This window comes from Stegostoma tigrinum, chromosome 35 (genome assembly GCF_030684315.1).
Source record: "Stegostoma tigrinum isolate sSteTig4 chromosome 35, sSteTig4.hap1, whole genome shotgun sequence".
Classification (NCBI taxonomy): domain Eukaryota; kingdom Metazoa; phylum Chordata; class Chondrichthyes; order Orectolobiformes; family Stegostomatidae; genus Stegostoma; species Stegostoma tigrinum.
The window spans coordinates 21,148,837-21,168,619 of NC_081388.1; the positions used below are offsets into that span (position 1 = coordinate 21,148,837).

General features: G+C 45.3%; 1 protein-coding gene across 3 annotated transcripts; it reads left to right on the forward strand.

Moving 5' to 3' along the window:
- The first annotated feature begins 1,163 nt into the window (after positions 1-1,163).
- On the forward strand, positions 1,164-15,662 carry LOC125447541 (asialoglycoprotein receptor 1-like). Of its 3 annotated transcripts, XM_048522013.2 has the most exons (9): positions 1,241-1,373; positions 1,642-1,724; positions 4,870-4,971; positions 5,281-5,355; positions 7,578-7,649; positions 10,481-10,558; positions 11,539-11,690; positions 13,637-13,749; positions 15,147-15,662. In XM_048522013.2, the coding sequence occupies exons 2-9, from the start codon at positions 1,718-1,720 to the stop codon at positions 15,325-15,327; spliced, it is 780 nt and encodes a 259-aa protein (XP_048377970.1). In that variant the 5' UTR covers positions 1,241-1,373; positions 1,642-1,717; the 3' UTR covers positions 15,328-15,662. The 3 variants fall into 3 exon arrangements, with proteins under 3 accessions (XP_048377969.1, XP_048377968.1, XP_048377970.1); XM_048522012.2 differs by lacking the exon at positions 1,642-1,724 and having other exon boundaries at positions 1,164-1,373; positions 11,539-11,663; XM_048522011.2 differs by lacking the exon at positions 1,642-1,724 and having other exon boundaries at positions 1,167-1,373.
- Positions 15,663-19,783: the final 4,121 nt, after the last annotated feature.

The following is a 19,783-nucleotide window of genomic DNA, read 5'->3' on the forward strand; positions in this document are numbered from 1 at the left end:
GGCAATGTGGAGACTTGTAAAAGCTTTGCACCCATTTTTTGTTTCAGTTGGTCTGTTTCCTTCTCAAACTTTCCTAGCTTAGAGGACTCACAGCAAGAGAAAGCATTTTCTCACCTGCAATGCAGGGCAGTCCTCAAGCCTTGACCTTCGCAGCACAAGCTGGGGATATATCAGCCTCACAAATACACACAAGCCGCAGATTGCAAATGATTTTTACCCCTTTTTGCATCTATCTGAAATGGCTGAACATAAACATCTCTGGAGTTTAGAATGTTATCCACGGGCAATGACTTTAAGTGAGGTGATGGCCTCGTTTTATTATTGCTAGACTCTCAATCCAGAGACCTAGGTAATGTTCTGGGATCCTGGCTTTGAATCTCATCGTGGCATTGGTGGAATTTGAATTCCAACATTTTCAAAAAAAAAATTGGAAGTAAGAGTCTAATGCTGACCAGAAAACCATTGTTGATTGTTGGAAAAACCCATCTGGTTCACTGATGTCCTTTAGGGAAGGAAACTGCCATCCTTACCTGGCCTGGCCTACAAGCAAATCCAGACCCAAAGTAACGTAGTTGACTATTAACTGCCCTCTGGGAAATTATGGATGAGTAATAAATGCTGACCTGGCCAGTGATGCTCTCATCCTGTGAATAAATAAAGGAAAAATTGAATGGGGTAGTGTCAGCTACCTATTATCTCCCCTTTTTAAGTTTCTCTTTGATGTTTCCTTGACACTCTGAAGATGTGACATTCCATGGGTTCACATAGTGCTTTGCCAGACAGCTACTGAATTTATATCCACAGCCATTGTCTGTGCTATTTTGAAAAAAAACATGCAGTATATTTGAAGATTTGACACGCCCACGAGTAATCTAAGGTTGTGATCTCTTATTATGACACATTATGTTACATCCATCCATTCAAAAACTTCACTCTCTGTACAAACCATAAGTAGGAGCCTGAGCTCCTGAAGTGAAGAGAATATATTGACATAAATTTCCTAAACTGTTTGTGATGCTGGTGCTGAGTGCTGATGCTTTGGTAACTTGAGTTTTTCTGTCATTCCCTGCCTTCTGACTTGTGTCTGTCCAACCATAAGTGCCCATGTCAGCTTTTCTATCAAACTGTTTCAATTCTGCTAAAACAGGGCACGGGTGGTGACAGAGCAAGTCACGTTTGGATTTTAGGAACTGCTCTTAATCATCTCTTACTCAGGAGAGATAAAGCTACGCAGTCCCTCATCAGCTCCTCACAAAGCTGAGCACCACTTCCTGCACAGCTTGGCAGAATGGCTGGAGAACAAGATTACTATGATTTTGAGAAATTCGATCTGGATAGTGAAGAAAAGCATCCGCATTCTCGACAGCGTGCAGGTAAATTTGGATTGTAAATCAATGTGTCACTGTTTTGCCTTGGGTTTGCTGCTGAGTAAACAGTCATTATTCAGGGCTTTACCCAGCACCATAATTCCCAAGTCATCCTGAATAACATAAGAAACTGGGATATGTGTAGCATGGTATTGAAGGATTCAACAGAATGTTTATAATAGCTCATTGATATTTACAAATAGCACATTGACAGGCACATCTGGGCTCCTATTCAGCTGTTTGCTTACTAACACTAACATACTTTCTGTGGCAGGTCATGCTTTGAGGGACCTGAATTAAGGTGGAGTCTGAGATCTTTCCACCCTCAGGTCACAGGCTGTAACAGAGCAATGAAAGGCAAGTTCACAGACAAACTGCAACAGTCCTGAAAGTCAGTAACCTGAATTTCTGGATAATAAAATGTGAGGCTGGATGAACACAGCAGGCCAAGCAGCATCTCAGGAGCACAAAAGCTGACGTTTCGGGCCTAGACCCTTCATCAGAGAGGGGGATGGGGGGAGGGAACTGGAATAAATAGGGAGAGAGGGGGAGGCAGACCGAAGATGGAGAGTAAAGAAGATAGGTGGAGAAGGTGTGGGTGGGGAGGTAGGGAGGGGATAGGTCAGTCCAGGGAAGACGGACAGGTCAAGGAGGTGGGATGAGGTTAGTAGGTAGCTGGGGGTGCGGCTTGGGGTGGGAGGAAGGGATGGGTGAGAGGAAGAACCGGTTAGGGAGGCAGAGACAGGTTGGACTGGTTTTGGGATGCAGTGGGTGGGGGGGAAGAGCTGGGCTGGTTGTGTGGTGCAGTGGGGGGAGGGGATGAACTGGGCTGGTTTAGGGATGCAGTGGGGGAAGGGGAGATTTTGAAACTGGTGAAGTCCACATTGATACCATATGGCTGCAGGGTTCCCAGGCGGAATATGAGTTGCTGTTCCTGCAACCTTCGGGTGGCATCATTGTGGCAGTGCAGGAGGCCCATGATGGACATGTCATCAAGAGAATGGGAGGGGGAGTGGAAATGGTTTGCGACTGGGAGGTGCAGTTGTTTGTTGCGAACTGAGCGGAGGTGTTCTGCAAAGCGGTCCCCAAGCCTCCGCTTGGTTTCCCCAATGTAGAGAAAGCCGCACCGGGTACAGTGGATGCAGTATACCACATTGGCAGATGTGCAGGTGAACCTCTGCTTAATGTGGAATGTATATTGACTTGTATTGAGTGAGACGGGGTTGTTAATCATGAGGTCTTCTCCATCAAGATCCTCTCCAATTAACGTCTTCTTGGGCAATATTCATGATTCATTTTAAATAGCGTTTACCCACATTTCAAAACTGGCAAAGTTCTGGTTCGTTTCAGAAGGATTGCACTTCTGTAGTTCTCGCACTATTTATTTCGGGAGTGACCACTGGCCGTGCACGTAGGCAAAAAGGAAAGGTCGATACTATTGCAAAACTCAACATATGCAGGGAGATTGCCTCTCTCACTCAGGCTTCTGTTCGTTATCAGCTCAGTATTTGCTGCATCTCTTAGTATCTGCCTGTTTGCTTCCTTATCTCTGCTAACCACACTCTTATATAACCAGCACCTCCTTCATCGCGGTCAAATTCTCAAAAGCTTCTTGGCACTGAACTATGTAATGGAGAGGGTCAGTCAGCTGAGTGACAGCTTGGTTACAGATTCATTCTCAAGGCAACACATTAAATTAGGAGAGAGTGCTAAGGGAAGCAGAGACAGATTTACAAAGCAGAGTGCAGACCAAAGAGCTGAAGAAGGCATGGAATTCAATCATGGAGTGAACATGTACCAAGATACCCGCATGGGCCCAAGCTATGCCTGCCTCTCTGTAGGTTACGTGGAACAGTCCCTCTTCCACACCTACACAGGCCCCAAACCCCACCTCTTCCTCCGTTACATTGATGACTGTATCGGCGCTGCCTCTTGTTCCCCAGAGGAGCTTGAACAGTTCATCCACTTCACCAACAACTTCCACCCCAACCTTCACCTGGACCATCTTCAACACATCCCTCACCTTCCTGGACCTCTCAGTCTCCATCTCAGGCAACCAGCTAGAAACTGATGTCCATTTCAAGCTCACCGACTCCACAGCTACTGAGAACACACCTCCTGCCACCCACCCTCCTGCAAAAATTCCATCCCCTATTCCCAATTCCTCCGCCTCCGCCGCATCTGCTCCCACGATGAGGCATTCCACTCCCGCACATCCCAGATGTCCTCGGTCTTCAAGAGCCACAACATCCCCCCCGCAGTGGTCGAGAATGCCCTTGACCGCATCTCCCGTATTTCCCGCAACACATCCCTCACACCTCGCCCCCGCCACAACCGCCCTAAGAGAATCCCCCTCGTCCTCACACACCACCACACCAACATCCGGATACAACGCATCATCCTCCGACACTTCCACCATCTACAATCCGACCCTACCACTAAAGACATTCTTCCATCCCCACCCTTGTCTGCCTTCTGGAGAGACCACTATCTCCGGGACTCCCTTGTCTGCTCCACTCTACCCTCCAACCCCACCACACCCGGCACCTTCCCCTGCAACCGCAGGAAATGCTACACTTGCCCCCACACCTCCTCCCTCACCGCCATACCAGACCCCAAAATGATATTTCACATCGAGCAGATGTTCATCTGCACATCTGCCAATGTGGTATACTGCATTCGCTGTACACGGTGTGGCTTCCTCTACATTGGGGGAACCAAGCAGAGGCTTGGGGACCGCTTTGCAGAACACCTCCGTTCGGTTCGCAATAAACAACTGCACCTCCCAGTCGCAAACCATTTCAGCTCCCCCTCCCATTCCTCAGATAACATGTCCATCCTGGGCCTCCTGCAGTGCCATAAGGGTGCCACCCGAAGGTTGCAGGAACAGCAACTCATATTCCGCTTGGGAACCCTGCAGCCCAATAGTATCAATGTGGACTTCACTAACTTCAAAATCTCCCCCTCCCCCACTGTATCCCAAAACCAGCCCAGTTCGTCCCCTCCCCCCACTGCACCACACAACCAGCCCAGCTCTTCCCCTCCCCCCACTGCATCCCAAAACCAGTCCAACCTGTCTCTGCCTCCCTAACCTGTTCTTCCTCTCATCCATCCCTTCCTCCCACCCCAAGACGCACCCCCATCTACCTACTAACCTCATCCCACCTCCTTGACCTGTCTGTCCTCCCCGTACTGACCTATCCCCTCCCTACCTCCCCACCCCTACTGTCCTCTCCACCTATCTTCTCCTCTATCCATCTTCAGTCCGCCTCCCCCTCTCTCCTTATTTATTTCAGATCCCTCTCCCCATCCCCCTCTCTGATGAAGGGTCTAGGCCCGAAATGTCAGCTTTTGTGCTCCTGAGATGCTGCTTGGCCTGCTGTGTTCATCCAGCTTCACACTTTGTTAATTTGGCATCAGTCATGTCTATACTCTTTATTTTGAAGATTTTAATATGGTTCAATACAATATCCTAACCAGTTTCCTGATTGAATTATCTCAGGCAATGCATTCAAATCAATCTCCTCTGGAAAAGTACTCATGTTCCTCAACTTCATCGTTCTGGGCCTCATCCTTATGGTCCTGGTCACTGCAGTTATTAAATGTGAGTAATTTTACACTTTGGTGTCCATATTGAAATTATTTTAATTCATTCCTGGGATGTGTGCAGGCTAGTGTTTATTGTCTGTGACTCAGTGCCCTTGAGAGGGTAGCAATAGAGGGTTTTGTTTCTCAAATCTTGTGGTGACAGTGGGCTTCTGGCGGTTTCAGACTGTGACAGATCTAAACCTGTCGATCATTCTGACCTTTTTGAGGGTAACGTCGAAGGGTTTGTTGCTGTTAATTTGATTTAAGAGAATTTCATTTCCAATCTCCTAGCCCCAAATTCACTTTGCATCTAAATTCTTCTCAGGGTCACAGATGAATAGCAGAGTGAAGGAGCTTCCACCACAAGCCCAGACTCAAATTTCACAAGCACTGACAAACGGTAAGTTGAGCATCGGTGGAAAAATGTCATTGTGAGTTTGTCAGTGAAATTAGTGTCATTGTGAATCCATTAGTGAAATCAGTGTTATTGCAAATTCATCAGTGAAATCAGCTTCATTGTGAATTCAGCAATGCAATCAGTGTCATTGCTAATTCATCACTGCAATTTCATTGTGGATTCATCTGTGAAATCATTATTACTGCAAATTCATCAGAGAAATCAATTACATTGTGAATTCACCAGTGAAATCAATTTCATTGCAAATTCATGAGTGTCCTTACAAATTCATCAGTTGAATAAATGTCATTATGAATTCTTCAGTGAATTAAGTGCCATTATGAATTTATTATCAGTTGAATCAACATGATTGTAAATTCACCTGTGGAATCAGTAGATTGTGAATTCACCTGTCAGATCAGTATCACTAGAAGAATTCCATCCGTACCTGCCCTAGTGTCCCAATCTCCAGTAAAGGCAAATCATTGGAATCTCAGTCACATTGCAACTTATTATTTAGCTATTCTAACAATATTTGGAATTTTTTGCAGGAAACGCTGATATGGATGTATTTATTTGTCCTGAATTAGCCCAAACAGGATACCTATTTTCCTTGTTTATTTTCATCAGCTGGATTCAGTGGGCACTGTGAGTTAAAGGGAATTATACTCTCGGTCTCGATATGGAGCATGTGTGAAAGGAGCTCAGTAACATCAGATGTGGAGCCTGAGTGTATAGAGCTCCAGATCAGATGTCACCTCTCACCCACCTCTGTGTATAATCATGTTTGATGAAGCCTACTGCAGTTCAGTCAGTGGTATGTGGCTCTCACAAGGCTGCAGCTCCAGTAACCCCACAGGGTAGGATTAGAGGACAAATCAGGTTTCTGTTCCCCACTAGGCCAGGCAGGATCAGAGGAGCAGGAAAGCTGACATTTCGGGTTTGGTTGGGACCTAAAACATCAACGTTCCTGCCCCTCTGGTGCTGCCTGGCCTGCTGTGTTCCTCCAGATCCACACAGTGTGTTCCCTCTGACTCCAGCATCAGCAGTTCTTGCTGTCTCTGTTCCCCAGCAGCTGCGATGAAACAAGATGGAGTTTTACTCATTCTTAACTCCTTCACTAGTTCACAAACAAACCAAGTTTATTCCGCAGGTTGTTACAGTGGGATTTGAACTCAAACACTGACTCGACCTGATGCCAAGGCTCCCAAGTGGCTGTGACAGTAACATTTCTCAGTAATTGTGCAATACCTTTATGTCCGAGTGCTTCAGTGCACCGAAGGTGGATGGGAACCAAATACTGGAACCCAGGGGAACAAATTCAATGAAGATTTAAAGGTGCACAGCATACCTGTGGAAGGCAGACAGGGATTGGAGATTTGGGTATCGTAACAGAAGAGAGAGACACAAAGGGATTCTGGGTGGTCTACAAGCATTTGTCATCTCAATGCTCCTCCAGTTCTGGCCTCTTACACTCCACCATTGACAATATAGATCAAGGCGGTAAACCTCTAAGCTTTTCTCCTTGAAGCTCTCTCCCCCTCACTAACTTGCTCTCCCCCTTCAGGATACTGTTTCAAACCCGCCAGCTCTGAGCTGGCTGTCCTCATTTACTGGAAGTAGCTCAGTGTCACATGATGCTGAGTAAAAGTTAAAGCAGACGCTGGAAATCAGAAAGAGACACAGACAACGCCAGGGAAAGTCAGCAGGTCTGGCAGCATCTGTGGAGACAGAGAAAAATAGTAAATGTTCCGTGTCTGGTACAATTCCCCCTCAACACTTTGGCAGACTCGAAACATTAACCCTGTCTCTCTCTCCGCAGACAGTGGTAAAACACTCCTGTGAAGTGCCCTTGAGGTGTTTCACTGCGTGAAAGGTGCTAGCTCAGGGCAGTGGTTATTGCCTTATGTTCTTATATGCCTTTCCTGTATCGACCTCCTTCCCCTTTATTTCTGGGGATTTCTTCAACAACTGATGGCTGGGAGCTGCCTTAAACTCCTGCACTTCCTGTATAACCCCCTACAGAACCAATTACAAGCTACACAGTGAGTCCATTTGTCCGACTTCCTCCAAATCGCAACATCAATTCACATTCTTCTGGTCATGTAGCTTTTCCAGGGAGGTGCTGGGATTCATTCTCCCCACTCCTGCTACTGGAAACTCACAGCTACTGTGGGCTAAATTCTTGCCTCAGCTCGAATTTTAAATTGTTTCTTGCATTTCAGTTTCGGAAAACTCAGACCTGAAAGATTTCAAGCAGCAAGTCCAGGATCAAGTGACACAGATGAGTGAAGGAGGTAAGTGGGATAGTATTGAATCAATGGAAGGGCAGAGTTCCAGATACCCAGCAAGGATTCAGGCATGGATGTCTCTGTCCCCTCATCTTTACAGTTCCCCCTGACTGAGTGAATGGGAGCTACTCCAATTCAGTCATAGAACAGAGAAGTGCACAGTGCAGGAACAGGCCCTTCGGCCCACCATGTCTGTGTTGACCAAACCATCCGAGATGTTAATCCCTAAAGCTGAGCAACAACCAAGTTTTCAATTGCAAATCACCTTTCAGTTACACAACAGGGCTTCAGTGGAGTCTGAGGTGTGCTTGAGCCGGGCTCCAAGTGAATGTAATTCTTATTGGAGTGAGGGCCAGACCCCTGCAGGTGTCAGCAGCTCCCAACATTCCCCCTCGCCGGAGGTCTGAGAGAGTCAGCTCAACCCCAATGGAGGAGGAATATCATCAGAAAGAGAGGCAGATCAAGGGAAAGAGGGGGAAGAGAATAGAGGGTGAAGTAAAGAGAAAGAGAGATGGGAGAAACAAAGAGAGAGGGAAAGGGAGAGAGGGGGAGGAAAACTGAGAGAGAGGGAAAGGGAGAGAGGGGGAGGAAAACTGAGAGAGAGGGAAAGGGAGAGAGGGGGAGGAAAACTGAGAGAGAGGGAAAGGAACAGAGGAAAGGACCAGTCTGTTATATCTGACCTCAGCAAATCCCTTACTAAAGTCCATGTAGACAACATCCACTGTGCTACCCACATCCATCCTCTTTGTTATTCCTCAAAATATTCTTTCAAATTAGTAAATTACAACCTTCCCCAAACAATGGCATGCAGCCTCTCCCTGATTAATCCATGCCTTTTTAATGACAGTTTATTTTGTCCTGCACAGTTGATCTGGACACGTTTCTCCACCAGTGACAGTCAGACCCACCAGCCGATAGTCATTTGGCTTATTCCCCACCCTGTCTTTAACCAACGCCACATTCATATTTCCCCAGCCCACTGGGAGCTCAAGTGAAGATTGGAAAACGATCTTCAGAGCGTCTACTATTTCGTCCCTGTCCTCCTTTAACCGCCAGGATACAATTCTGCCAGTCTGGGAAATATATCTGCCTTACTGATGGTCATTTCCTCCCAGATTCCCCTTGCCGTTCTGCTTATTGTATTTAATGTGTCACACTCCTCCTGTTAAATGGGATGGTCTGCATTGTTTCCCCAACCCACACTCCGCTCCCACTTCATGACGACAGAGTCAAAATATTCATGAAGAACCTACTCCCCGTCTTTTGCATCTCGCACAAGTTCTCCTGGACATCCCTTAGCCATTGCTTTGCTTTTAATGCACTGAATAAACACCTTTGCATTTTCTTTGATTTTACCATCTGATATTTTCTGATATCCTCTTTTTTACTTTCCAAATTTCCTTTTAATCTACTCACCACTGCGCCGTATATACTCTTCTGGGACTTCTGAAGATTTAAGTTTTTTTTGAGATTGTTATAATCTCAATTTTTCTTCTTCACTTTGTGTGCTTCTGGAATCTCCTATTGCCAGGTCTGAGCTTGTCCTTCCCGAATCCACCATCACCTTCCCACCTCACCGCCGACCTCAGTTAAACCCTTCCCCGCAGCGTGAGCACATCTCCCTGTGAGAACACCCAATCCAGTCCTGCTCACATATAGGTTTCTGGCCACATTCCTGGATCCCTCTGGTCCCTCTCCATTCCTTGATTGCACATGGAGCTAGGAATTATCCAGAAATGAGTATTTTAAGTATTGTACTTTTCAACCTCCGACCTGGTTCCCTGAATCTTATTTCAGGGCCTCTTGCCCTTTTCTGCATAAGTCATTGAGACCAATGTTTGACATTGGCCCCTGGCTGTTCAGAATGTCCTACAGCTGCTCAGTGACATCCTTAATCCTGACAGGATGCACACCACCCTGGAGTCATGTCTTTTCCCACAGAAACACGCCTAAATCCGAAATCCCCTTTCAAAACTCCGCTTCATTCTTCTATCTTCTCTTGTCTACAGCAGAGCAGCTTGGCTCTGCTTGCACACCTCTGGGGAACCAAATCCCTCACCACTATCCCAAAGCCATTTAGTATGTTGGACCCCAGGGGACTTCTGAATGAACTGCCTCGTTCTCTTGGACTTGCTGAGTGGTCAGCCTGTTCCTCTCTGCAACCACAATCCTAGCCTACTAGGAGACCATCTGTCTGAATGTGCTTTCCACATGGCTCTCAGGCTGCTGGGGAAATCCACAGGGACTCCAGCTGCTGCTGGCAATCTGAAAGCCGGGTCTCAGGCTGCTGCATCTGCTGACACGTCCTGAAAGCATAGTTACCTGATACATTCTTAACTTGTACATTTGACAGAGCACAATTTCCACGAGACCAAACTGTCCTGTCATACCTTACCATCCTTCAGCAGTGCAAATTTATTTTACTCTGATTTACTTATATAAACTTTATTTTATTTTGTGTGTCTGTGAGTATGAGATTTATTATGTGTGTGTGTGTGTGAGTGAGATTAGTGTGCATCAGAGTGTGTGTTTGTGAATTTATGTGTGTCTATGTATTTGTGCATGAGTGTGTGTGTGTGCATATGTGTAATTGTGTGTGTATGAGTGTGTCTTTGTGTGTCTGTCTATGTGTGTGTATGTACCAGTGTGTGTGTCTGTGTGTATGTGTAATTGTGTGAGTGTGTGTGTGAGTGTGTGTGTGCGAGTGAGTGTGTGAGAGTGACAGTATGTGAGTGCGTGTGCATGAGTGCCTGTGTGTGCGTGTGTGAGAGAGTGTGTGTGTTACTGTGTATTTATCACACCTTTTTATTGATTCTGGATTTCCTTCTGCTGTTCAGTTTTGACAGAGTTTTTGCAGAAGATCGAAAACTTCATGAACACATTATCCATGAAAATCAAAATGTTACCTGAACCTGGTGAGTTTTGAAGTTGTGACTTTAATTAAAGTCAGTGTATGTTTCTATGAATCACAGAGATTAAATAATAAGCAAACAAATAGAAAATGCTGGAGAAACTCAGCAGGTCTGGGCAGCATCTATGGAGAGAGAAACAGAGGTAATTCAAGTCCAGTGACCCTTCATCAAAACACATCCATCCCAGAAGCTGTCAGGCCTGCTGAGTTTCTCCAGCAACTCCCATTTGTGTTGCAGATTTCCAGCATCCACAGTTCTTTGTTTTAATCTGAGTATGATGTGGAGATGCCAGTGTTGTGTTGTGTCAGTTTTGACCATTTCGAATAGTGAGCGATCTGGTCAAATGAACAGAGTGTGTGTGTGTGTGTGTGTGTGTGTGTGTGTGTGTGTGTGTGTGTGTGTGGGGGGGGGGGGGGAGAGAGAGAGCGAGAGAGAGTGTGTGTGTGGTGGGGTTGGGGTGGGTGGTAGGCTGTCCATTCTGATGAACACCTCTGCACCCTCTCTGATTTGTGACCCATGGTGCTGTGTGCTATCCTGACATCAGGAGGCCCTGTTTTCATACAGCCCTCCAGGACTGGAACCAGGCAGCAGATTGGTGGCCAAGGTATGAAACTGCACAAAGAGCAACTGATCTAAGCACTTAAAAGACAAGAATGAAGCCAAGCCAGTAACTCACTGTTGTAAGAATAGGAGCTAATGTTTTCATTGGTCTTGGCTCATGACCCAGGTTGCCCAAAGGGATGGCTGTTAATGCTTATAGAAACGGGGAATCCACAACTAAAAGGAAAGCATTAAAATGTCTTGAATCCCTCTTAAACTAAAAACTGTGGTTCAACAAACATCCTTTACTTACGTGTTCATTTCATACAATTCTCATTACTCTGTCAACTGGTTCTCTCAGTGTTGGTAATTCAGTGTGAAATTGGTCATGATCGATGGGCTGAATGTATAATTCTATGTCTTACCTCCTAAATCTCTTACAGCATGCCAGAAACCTCAGTGCCCACAGCATTGGATATATTTCAATGAGAGCTGTTACCTCTTTTCAACGAAAAGAAACACGTGGACCTCCAGCAAGATGTACTGCTCCCTGCAACAGTCCTACCTTGTGAGCATTAACACAGCTCACGAGCAGGTGAAATTACATTTACATGTCGAGCACTGGTTCGAGACTGGCTTGCAAAGATTTTCCCCATGTAAAGCGGGCCAAATTTTGTTCAGCAAACCTATCAGAAGAATCAGAGAATCCCTGCAGTGCAGATGGAGGCTGTTCAGCCCAGCAGGTCTGTTCTGACCCTCTGAAGAGCATCCCACCCAGATCCCCTCCCCCACACTATCAATAGCTAATGCACCTAGCCTCCACATCCCCGGACACTACAGGGCAATTTAGCATGGCCAATCCACCTAATTTGCACAGTCAGTCATAGAGTCAGACAGCACAGAAATAGATCTTCCAGTCTAATTCGTCCATGCTGACCGTGTTCCCAAACTAATCGAGTCCCATTTGTGAGTAGTTGGCCCATATCCCCCCAGACCTTTACTCCATACCTTTTCTATTCATTAACTTCTCTAAATGTATTTTAATCATTGTACTTGCACCTGCATCTACCACTTCTCTGGCTATTCATTCCACAATCTCTGGGTAAAAGAATTGCTCCTCCTGTCCTTTTTAAATCCTTCTCCTCTCACCTTAAAACTGTGGTCTGGAACTCCCCACCCTAGGGAAATGACCTTTGCTATCCACCTTACCTATGCCCCTCACCCTTTTATAAACCTCTATAAGGTCACCCCTCAACCTCCTATGGTCCAGTGAGAAAGGTTCCAGCTGATCCAGCCTAATTTTATAACGTCAACCCTCCATTCACAGCCACATCTGGGAAATCTTTTCTGAATCCTCTCCAGTTTAATAATATCCCTTCCTATAACAGGGTGACAAACACAGCACACAGTGCTCCAGAAGAGGCCTCACTAATATCTTGTACAACCTCAACATGATGTCCCAACTCCTAAACTCAAAGGTCTGGCGAAAGTGAAAGAAGGCAGGTGCGCTCGACACATTCTTAACCACCCTGCCTACACGAGATGCAAATTTTAAAGAACGATGTACCTGAACCCTGAGGTCTCTCTGTTGTACAACACTCCCCAGGGCCGTACCCTTAACTGTATAAATCCTGCCCTTGTTTGTATTGCCAAAATAAAATACCTCGTATTTATCCAAATAAAACTCCCTCAGCCAGTCCTCAGCCCATTGATCAAGATCTCTTCTGTAATCTTAGATAACCTTCTTCACTGTCCACTAACCACCAATTTTGCTGTCATCTTTGGGCTGTGGGAGGAAACCGGAGGAAACCCACACAGACATGGGGAGAATGTGCAAACTCCATAAGCACCCGTGGGTGGAATTGAACCCGGCTCCCTGGTGCTGTGAGGCTGCAGTGCTAACCACTGAGCCACCCTATTGAACATGGGAGGTGAATGGAGTCCTGGTGCAGGCCAGCTCTGGGCAGACAGAATGATGAAGCAGATTGAGGAGGTGAAGAGCGTTCTCCTGTTCCTGTGTGGCTCTGCCTGAGGTCGCTGTGTAGGTGCGATCAGGGCAATGTGAGATTGTAAAGGACGAGCAGACCTGGCTGTAGGATTGCGTGGGCCTATTTCAAAGCCAGATCCAGTTTCTTTTCTGAGGAATCTCAGAATTCCATCGTGTGGCACCCTTGAAGATCCTAGCCTTTCACAGACACAACACTGCTCAGAGCCAATCACAATGCATAGATTTTCATTATCTGATTGGATGATTTTTGACTTTCAGTCAAAACTCCTTATGTCCTGTAATTTTGCCACTCAGAAACAAATATATCCAAGGAGAATTGTTGTTGAAAATACTAGTTTGGTTAACCATCTCACAACCTACTATTGTTCACAGTGTCAGGGAGATTAATCTTCAATTCCGCTGGTCACCAGGGATATCCCGGAGTGCTGGTAATCTGAGAGTTAATCCTGCAGTGAGACCTCCACTGCAGAAATATAATGCAGCAAATATCTTCCGGCCTGTGAATATACTCTTTCTGTTTTCTTTACTTGCAGCATTTTGTCACAGTAGAAAGTGACTCCAAAGAATACTGGATTGGCCTGGCTGACCATAAAATCGAGAACAACTGGCAATGGGAAGATGGCACAGATTACGAGACAAATCAAAAGTAAATTCATGAAAGGTTTACAAAATGTTAATGTTGGAGGGTGGCTGCCTGATTAAGTTAGAAGGCCTCATTCATTCACCTAAGGACTTTAGAGGAAAATGCCTTCACCCCAAGAGTGGTGAGCCTGTGGAATTCTCTGTCACGGAAAGCCTTTGAGGTCAAAAACATTGCATCATTTCAAGGAGTTAGATGCCGTCTCAAGGCTAAAGGAACAAAAGGTTATGAAGGAGAAAGGAGGAACAGGGGACTAAGTTGGATGAACAGCCACAATCCTATTGAATAGTGGAACAGGATCGAAGGGCCTACTCCTGCACCTGTTCTTTCTGTTTCTCTGTCTATTTCATCAAAAGTAAATAGTTTAATATTCAAACGTGGTTCCAATATCATCAGTGTGAAGATTCCTGGAGCTGAATGTTGTTTGAAGTAATTAATATTTTGTCACAATGGAATGGAAGCTTGTGTAACAGCTGTCAGAAACTGCCTGATTATCATTTGGGATCATTTTGGGGATATGAGTCTCATCTTTTAATAACAAATTCTGGTGGAGCTCCTTCATCGAACTTCATTAAATGAAATCCAATTTTTTAAAAAATCCTCTCTAATATGGAGAGAAAGCCTGCTCAGGCCAGAACCCTTGTCCCTGATTTCTGTGTGGCCTCGCTCTGTGACTGGGACAACCTCTGTCTTTATTGTGAAGGTTTCCAATGTCTCCCTCGGGTCACCCCAGCCCCTGCCTCGGTTCAAACAGGACTTGGCACACTTCCCAGTCCGATGCCATAGCACAGATTTGTCACTGCCAATGGGCCCCATAGGAATAAAGGAGACTTCTGCAGTTGGTCATACGCATGTGCTTCCAGCTGGTCATTTAGAGAATTAGAGGCTCAGGACAGGGCTGGGGGGAGGTTTGTGGAACTGTGGTAAAAGACTGAAGGTCGCATATGTCCTATGGACCTGTCAGGTGCTAGCTGCAAATTACCCCTCCCACATGTCAAGTAGAAACTATTCAGGTGGTTCACTGTTTAGCGCACCAGGGACCCAGGTTCGATTCCAGCCTCGGTCGACTGTCTGTGCGGAGTTTGCACGTTCTCGCTGTGTCTGCGTGGGTTTCCTCCGGGTGCTCCAGTTTCCTCCCACAGTCTAAAGATGTGCAGGCTAGGTGTATTAGCTGTGGGAAATTGCCCATATAGTGTCCAGGGATGTATAAATTAGGTTAGTTAGCCACAGGAAATACAGGGATAGGGTAGCGGTCTGGATGGGATGCTCTTCAGAGGATTGGTGCAAACTTGCTGGGCTAAATGGCCTCTTTCTGCACTGTAGGGGCTCTAGGCTAATATTACTTCTTTTGTAATCCCCGTATACCAGTCTTGCGATCACTTTTTATGTTTTTATGTTTAAAGGTTTTGGTCTGAAGGAGAACCCAATGATGCTGGTAATCAAGAGGATTGTGCCCACATGAATGTATACGGGCTATGGAATGACAATGTGTGCTCTTCAAAATTCTTCTTCATCTGCGAGAAAAGAACCAAGCCAGACAATCTTCCTGACGGGCATCACAATAATACAGACAACACTCTCTGACCAGTTAGCGAGCCGTGCACAACTCTCCTCAATGTGCCAAGTCACCCACATTTGTCCAGCGTTACAACAGCAGTGACATTTCATAAGTAACAATCAGCTTGCGGGTGTGAAAAATGCTATGGAAATGGCAAGTCTTCCTAACCTCAATTCCATGTAAGCGCTGTCACACTGTGTATTAATGCAACAGTAGCCAGTGAGGTGCTTTCTATATCACAAACTGTTTGCAGGCTGTCTGCTTTCACAATATGTTTATCTCACAGTTGAATGGATAATTCATTTTGTTTTGCTTTCTCTACCGTAACTGATTTATTCTTGTTGTATTTCCACTCAGTTAAGTCAACTCATTAAATTTGTGAGATTATAATTAATTCTAAGGTATAATTCTTCTTTAAGACTGGGTTAGTTTGTGCTTGTGTGTGAGAGAGTGTATTTGTGTGAGTATGGCCACATCGAAGAGTGTGAGTAAGTGTGAGAATGATTATGAGACTGTGTGTGTGAGTGCAAGAGACCATTTATGAGTATGAGAGAGTGTGAGTATGAGAGGGTGTGTGAGTATGAGAATATGTGTGTGAGTGAGTATGAGCGAGCGTGAGAGTTTGTGTATGAGCGTGTGAGTGTGTTTGTATGAGCGTGTGAGTGTGTGTATGAGCGTGTGAGTGTGTTTGTATGAGCATGAGAGTGTGCGTGTATGAGCGTGAGAGTGTGTGAGTGTGAGAGTGTATGTGAGAGTGTGTGTATGATTGTGAGAGTGTGTGTGCCTGAGTGTGAGTGTGAGTGCGAGTGTGAGTTAATGGGTTCCGACTAATTTCCTTTCTGATTCCTTCAAACTCTAGTTAACTCTTTCACTTCAGTTTGAGTCAAGGTGATCAGATTGCACAGGTGGAGAATTAATTTAACATCCTAATAAGAGTGTCTGAGATACCGAACCGATGACACATCAAACCAAGGATGATGGAAATTACGTTTTTTGCCACTTTCCTGTTGTTTAATTTGGGCACCTGAGGACGGAGAAATTTAAACATCCTCTCCCTCCAACACTTGACTTCCACCAGTGCCTCGATCCACTCTGTCCCAGCCTGTGTCCTGGAAAAGCAGGAATAGGAAAGCTGGAGTATGTTTGGAACCTTGCACGGTCAGACTTGCAGACTGCAGAATCTGCAATAAAGCTGTAACAACTGCACATATTTTTTAAAGCCTGAATGAAGGAAAAATCAATGGGATTCAAGGGTAAACAGTTGTGGAGACTTGACTGGATTAGACTGAAATAAAATGTGTTTGAGTGAACGATCAGGAGTTTCTTTTGTAGGTGACCCCAAGTTTCCCCTGAGACAAATTTTCAATCAATACCTTCAATCTTCATCAGTAAATATCCTTGTTGTTACCTGTTCTATACAAAGCCTTCAGTCTCTCCATCAAGGTTTGGTTGAAATAGGTTTGGGTGTCACTGGCAAGATCAGAATTTATGGCCAATCCCTAATGCCCCAGAGGAGGTACTGGTGAGCTTCTTGAACTGCCGGAGGCCTCCGGGATAGAGGGACAACCACAGTGCCATCAGCAGAGCAATTCCGGGATGGAGCACTGAAGTAACACTAATATGGCCCCAAGCCAATGCAGGAGTTCTGCCCTCCTGCTGGATCTTACCTTGTGTCCCTGCCCTTTACAGACCTCCCTCCTCTCATTGATAGCCATCCAGTCAGATGTACTGGCCCCAACAGGAGCCCACAGACTAGCTTTTGTCCAGGACTTGGAACCCTGTACTGCTTCTTGCCCCTCGAGCTGTGTATCTGTGTCAGTGACGTACTTGTCAGTTTGAGACACTGAGCCTATTCATGATAAATGAGCCATCAAGGTGGAAGTCTCTGCATTGATTAGGCAGCAGTTGGGGCTTTTTATGCTATTCTGGTCACCACATCACAGGAAGGGCAAAATTTCTCGGGAGAGAGAGAGTACAGAGGAGATTAACAAGGATGTTGCCAAACCTGAAATTTGCAGGAAAGATTGTGTAGTCTCGGGTAGTTTTCCAAAATACACAGTTGGTTTATTCAGCTAGTACAGACTTGATGGTCCAAATGGCCTCCTTTGATGCTAGATGTTCTATTTCATTTCTGAAATGTTTGCATTAATTTTGTGCAGCTTAGGCAATTAGATCATTATTGACACTTTCTTTCTTCAGTCAAACTTATATCAAATCACAAACATCTGTGTCAGCTTTTCTAGCAAGTGTTTCAATTCTGCAAAAGTGGGCTTGGCTGGGTGAGTCACATTTGGATTTTAGGAACTGCTCTTAATCTTCAATAATGCAGACAATATAAAGTTACCCAACCCGTTATCTGCTCCCTGCAAAGCTGAGCACCACTTTCTACGTTGTCTTCCAGAATGATTGCAGATGAAAAGTATGATGATTTTGAGAACTTCGATCTAGATCACAATCAAAAACAGCAATGAGGCCAGCAAAATCCAGGTAGATTTTGATACAGGAATTGGAGGTGTAAGGTGTGATATTGGTGTTGTCAGAGAGGACATTATTCCAGAGTTATAGAGTCATACAGTGGTACTGTGGTTAGACTAATGTCTATGCCAACCATAATCCCAAACTAAACAAATTCCACATACCTGCTTTTGGCCCATGTCCCTCCAAACCATTCCTATTCATGAACTTATCCAAACATCTTTTACACATTGTAACTGTACCTGCATCCACCACTTCTGGTACGCTTGCCTTTATTGGTCAGCGTGTCGAGTACATGAGTTGGGAAGTCATGATGTGGCTGTACAGGACATTGGTTAAACCACTATCGGAAGACTGCGTGCAATTCTGGTCTCCTTGATACAGGAAGGGTGTTATGAAAATTGAAAGGCTGCAGAAAAGATTTACAAGGATATTGCCGGGGTTGGCGGGTTTGAGCTGTAGGGAGCAGCTGAATAGGCTGGGGTTATTTTCCTTGGAGCACCAGAGGCTGAGGGGTGACCTTAGAGAGGTTTATAAAATCATGAGGGGCATGGATAGGGTAAATAGAAAAGGTCTTTCACCAGGGTAGGAGAGTCCAGAACTAGAGGGGCATAGGTTTAAGGTCACAGTAGGAAGATATAAAAGGGACCTGAGGGGCAACTTCTTTTCACAGAGGGTGGTGCGTGTATGGAATGAGCTGCCAGAGGAAGTGGTGGAGGCTGGTACAATTACAACATTTAAAAGGGATCTGGATGGGTACATGAATAGAAAGGGTTTAGAGGGATAGGACAAAATGTTGGCAAATGGGACTAGATTTATTTAGGGTATCTGGTCAGCATGAGCGAGTTGGGCCGAAGGCTCTGTTTCGATGCGGTATGACTCTATGACAGTGGCAGTTCATTCCACACACGAGCCATTCTCTGTGTAAAATAAAAGTTACCCCTCATGCCTTTTTTTAAACCTTTCTCCTCCCACCTTAAAAATATGCCCCCCACTGATGAATTCTCCCAACCGAGGGAAAAAATCTTTGTCGTCCACCTTATCCATGCCCCTCATGATTTTATAAACCTCCATAAAGCCACTCCTCAACCTCCTATGCTCCGGTGAAAAAATTCCCAGATGTTCCAGTCTATTTTTATAACTCAAACCCTCTAGTCCTGGCAACATCCTGGTAAATCTTTTCTGACCCCTCCCCTGTTTAATAACATCGTTCATGTAACAGGGCGACCACACCTGGACGCAGTATTCCAGAAGAGGCCTCACTAATGTCCTCTACAACTTCAACATAACATCCCAACTGCTATCCTCAAAGATATGAGCAATGCAGGCGAGCGTGCTAAATGCCTTTTTAGCCATCCTGTCTACATGTGACACAAGCTTCAAAGAATTATGAACCTGAGTGCCTCCGTGTCTCTATTCTACAACATTATCTAGGGTCCTACCATTAATTGTATAAATCCTTCCCTTTTTTGTTTTACGAAAATGCAATACCCTCTATTTATCCAAATTAAACTCCTTTAGCCACTTGTCAGCCAATTGATCTTAGATAACCTTCTTCACTGTCCACTCTAGCACCAACTTTGGTGTCATCCACAACTTACTAACTCTGATCCTATATTGTCCTCCAAATCATTTATATCAATGACAAACAAAAGTGGACCCAGCACTGATCCTTGTGGCAGACCGCTGGTCACAGGCTTCCAGTCTGAGAAACAATGCTCTACCACCACCCTCTGCTCCCTAACATAAAGCCAATTTTGCATCCAGTTGGAAAACTCTCCCTGCCTTTGAATGCACAACTCATAAGTGTTACTAACAGGAACTTTCTGCTGGCTGGTTTGGAACGGGAGAGAATCACTGATCTTTGCAGACTGTGCTGTTATTTATGATACCAAGCAATGTTTGTTGAATCTCTTAACAACTCACTGTTTGCCCCCTTATGCCTTACGCTTTGTGCAACAACAACCTCTTTCTACCCGCCATCCCTAGTGCAGGAGACCATCACAA

What these genes read in the sequence shown, in the direction of transcription:
- LOC125447541 (XM_048522011.2), top strand. Translation starts at nt 1,289, where the DNA reads ATGGCTGGAGAACAAGATTACTATGATTTTGAGAAATTCGATCTGGAT. An exon ending in GACACAGATGAGTGAAGGAG is followed by an intron (nt 7,650 to 10,480) that starts GTAAGTGGGATA and finishes TCTGCTGTTCAG; the next exon opens with TTTTGACAGAGTTTTTGCAG. An exon ending in GATTACGAGACAAATCAAAA is followed by an intron (nt 13,750 to 15,146) that starts GTAAATTCATGA and finishes TTATGTTTAAAG; the next exon opens with GTTTTGGTCTGAAGGAGAAC.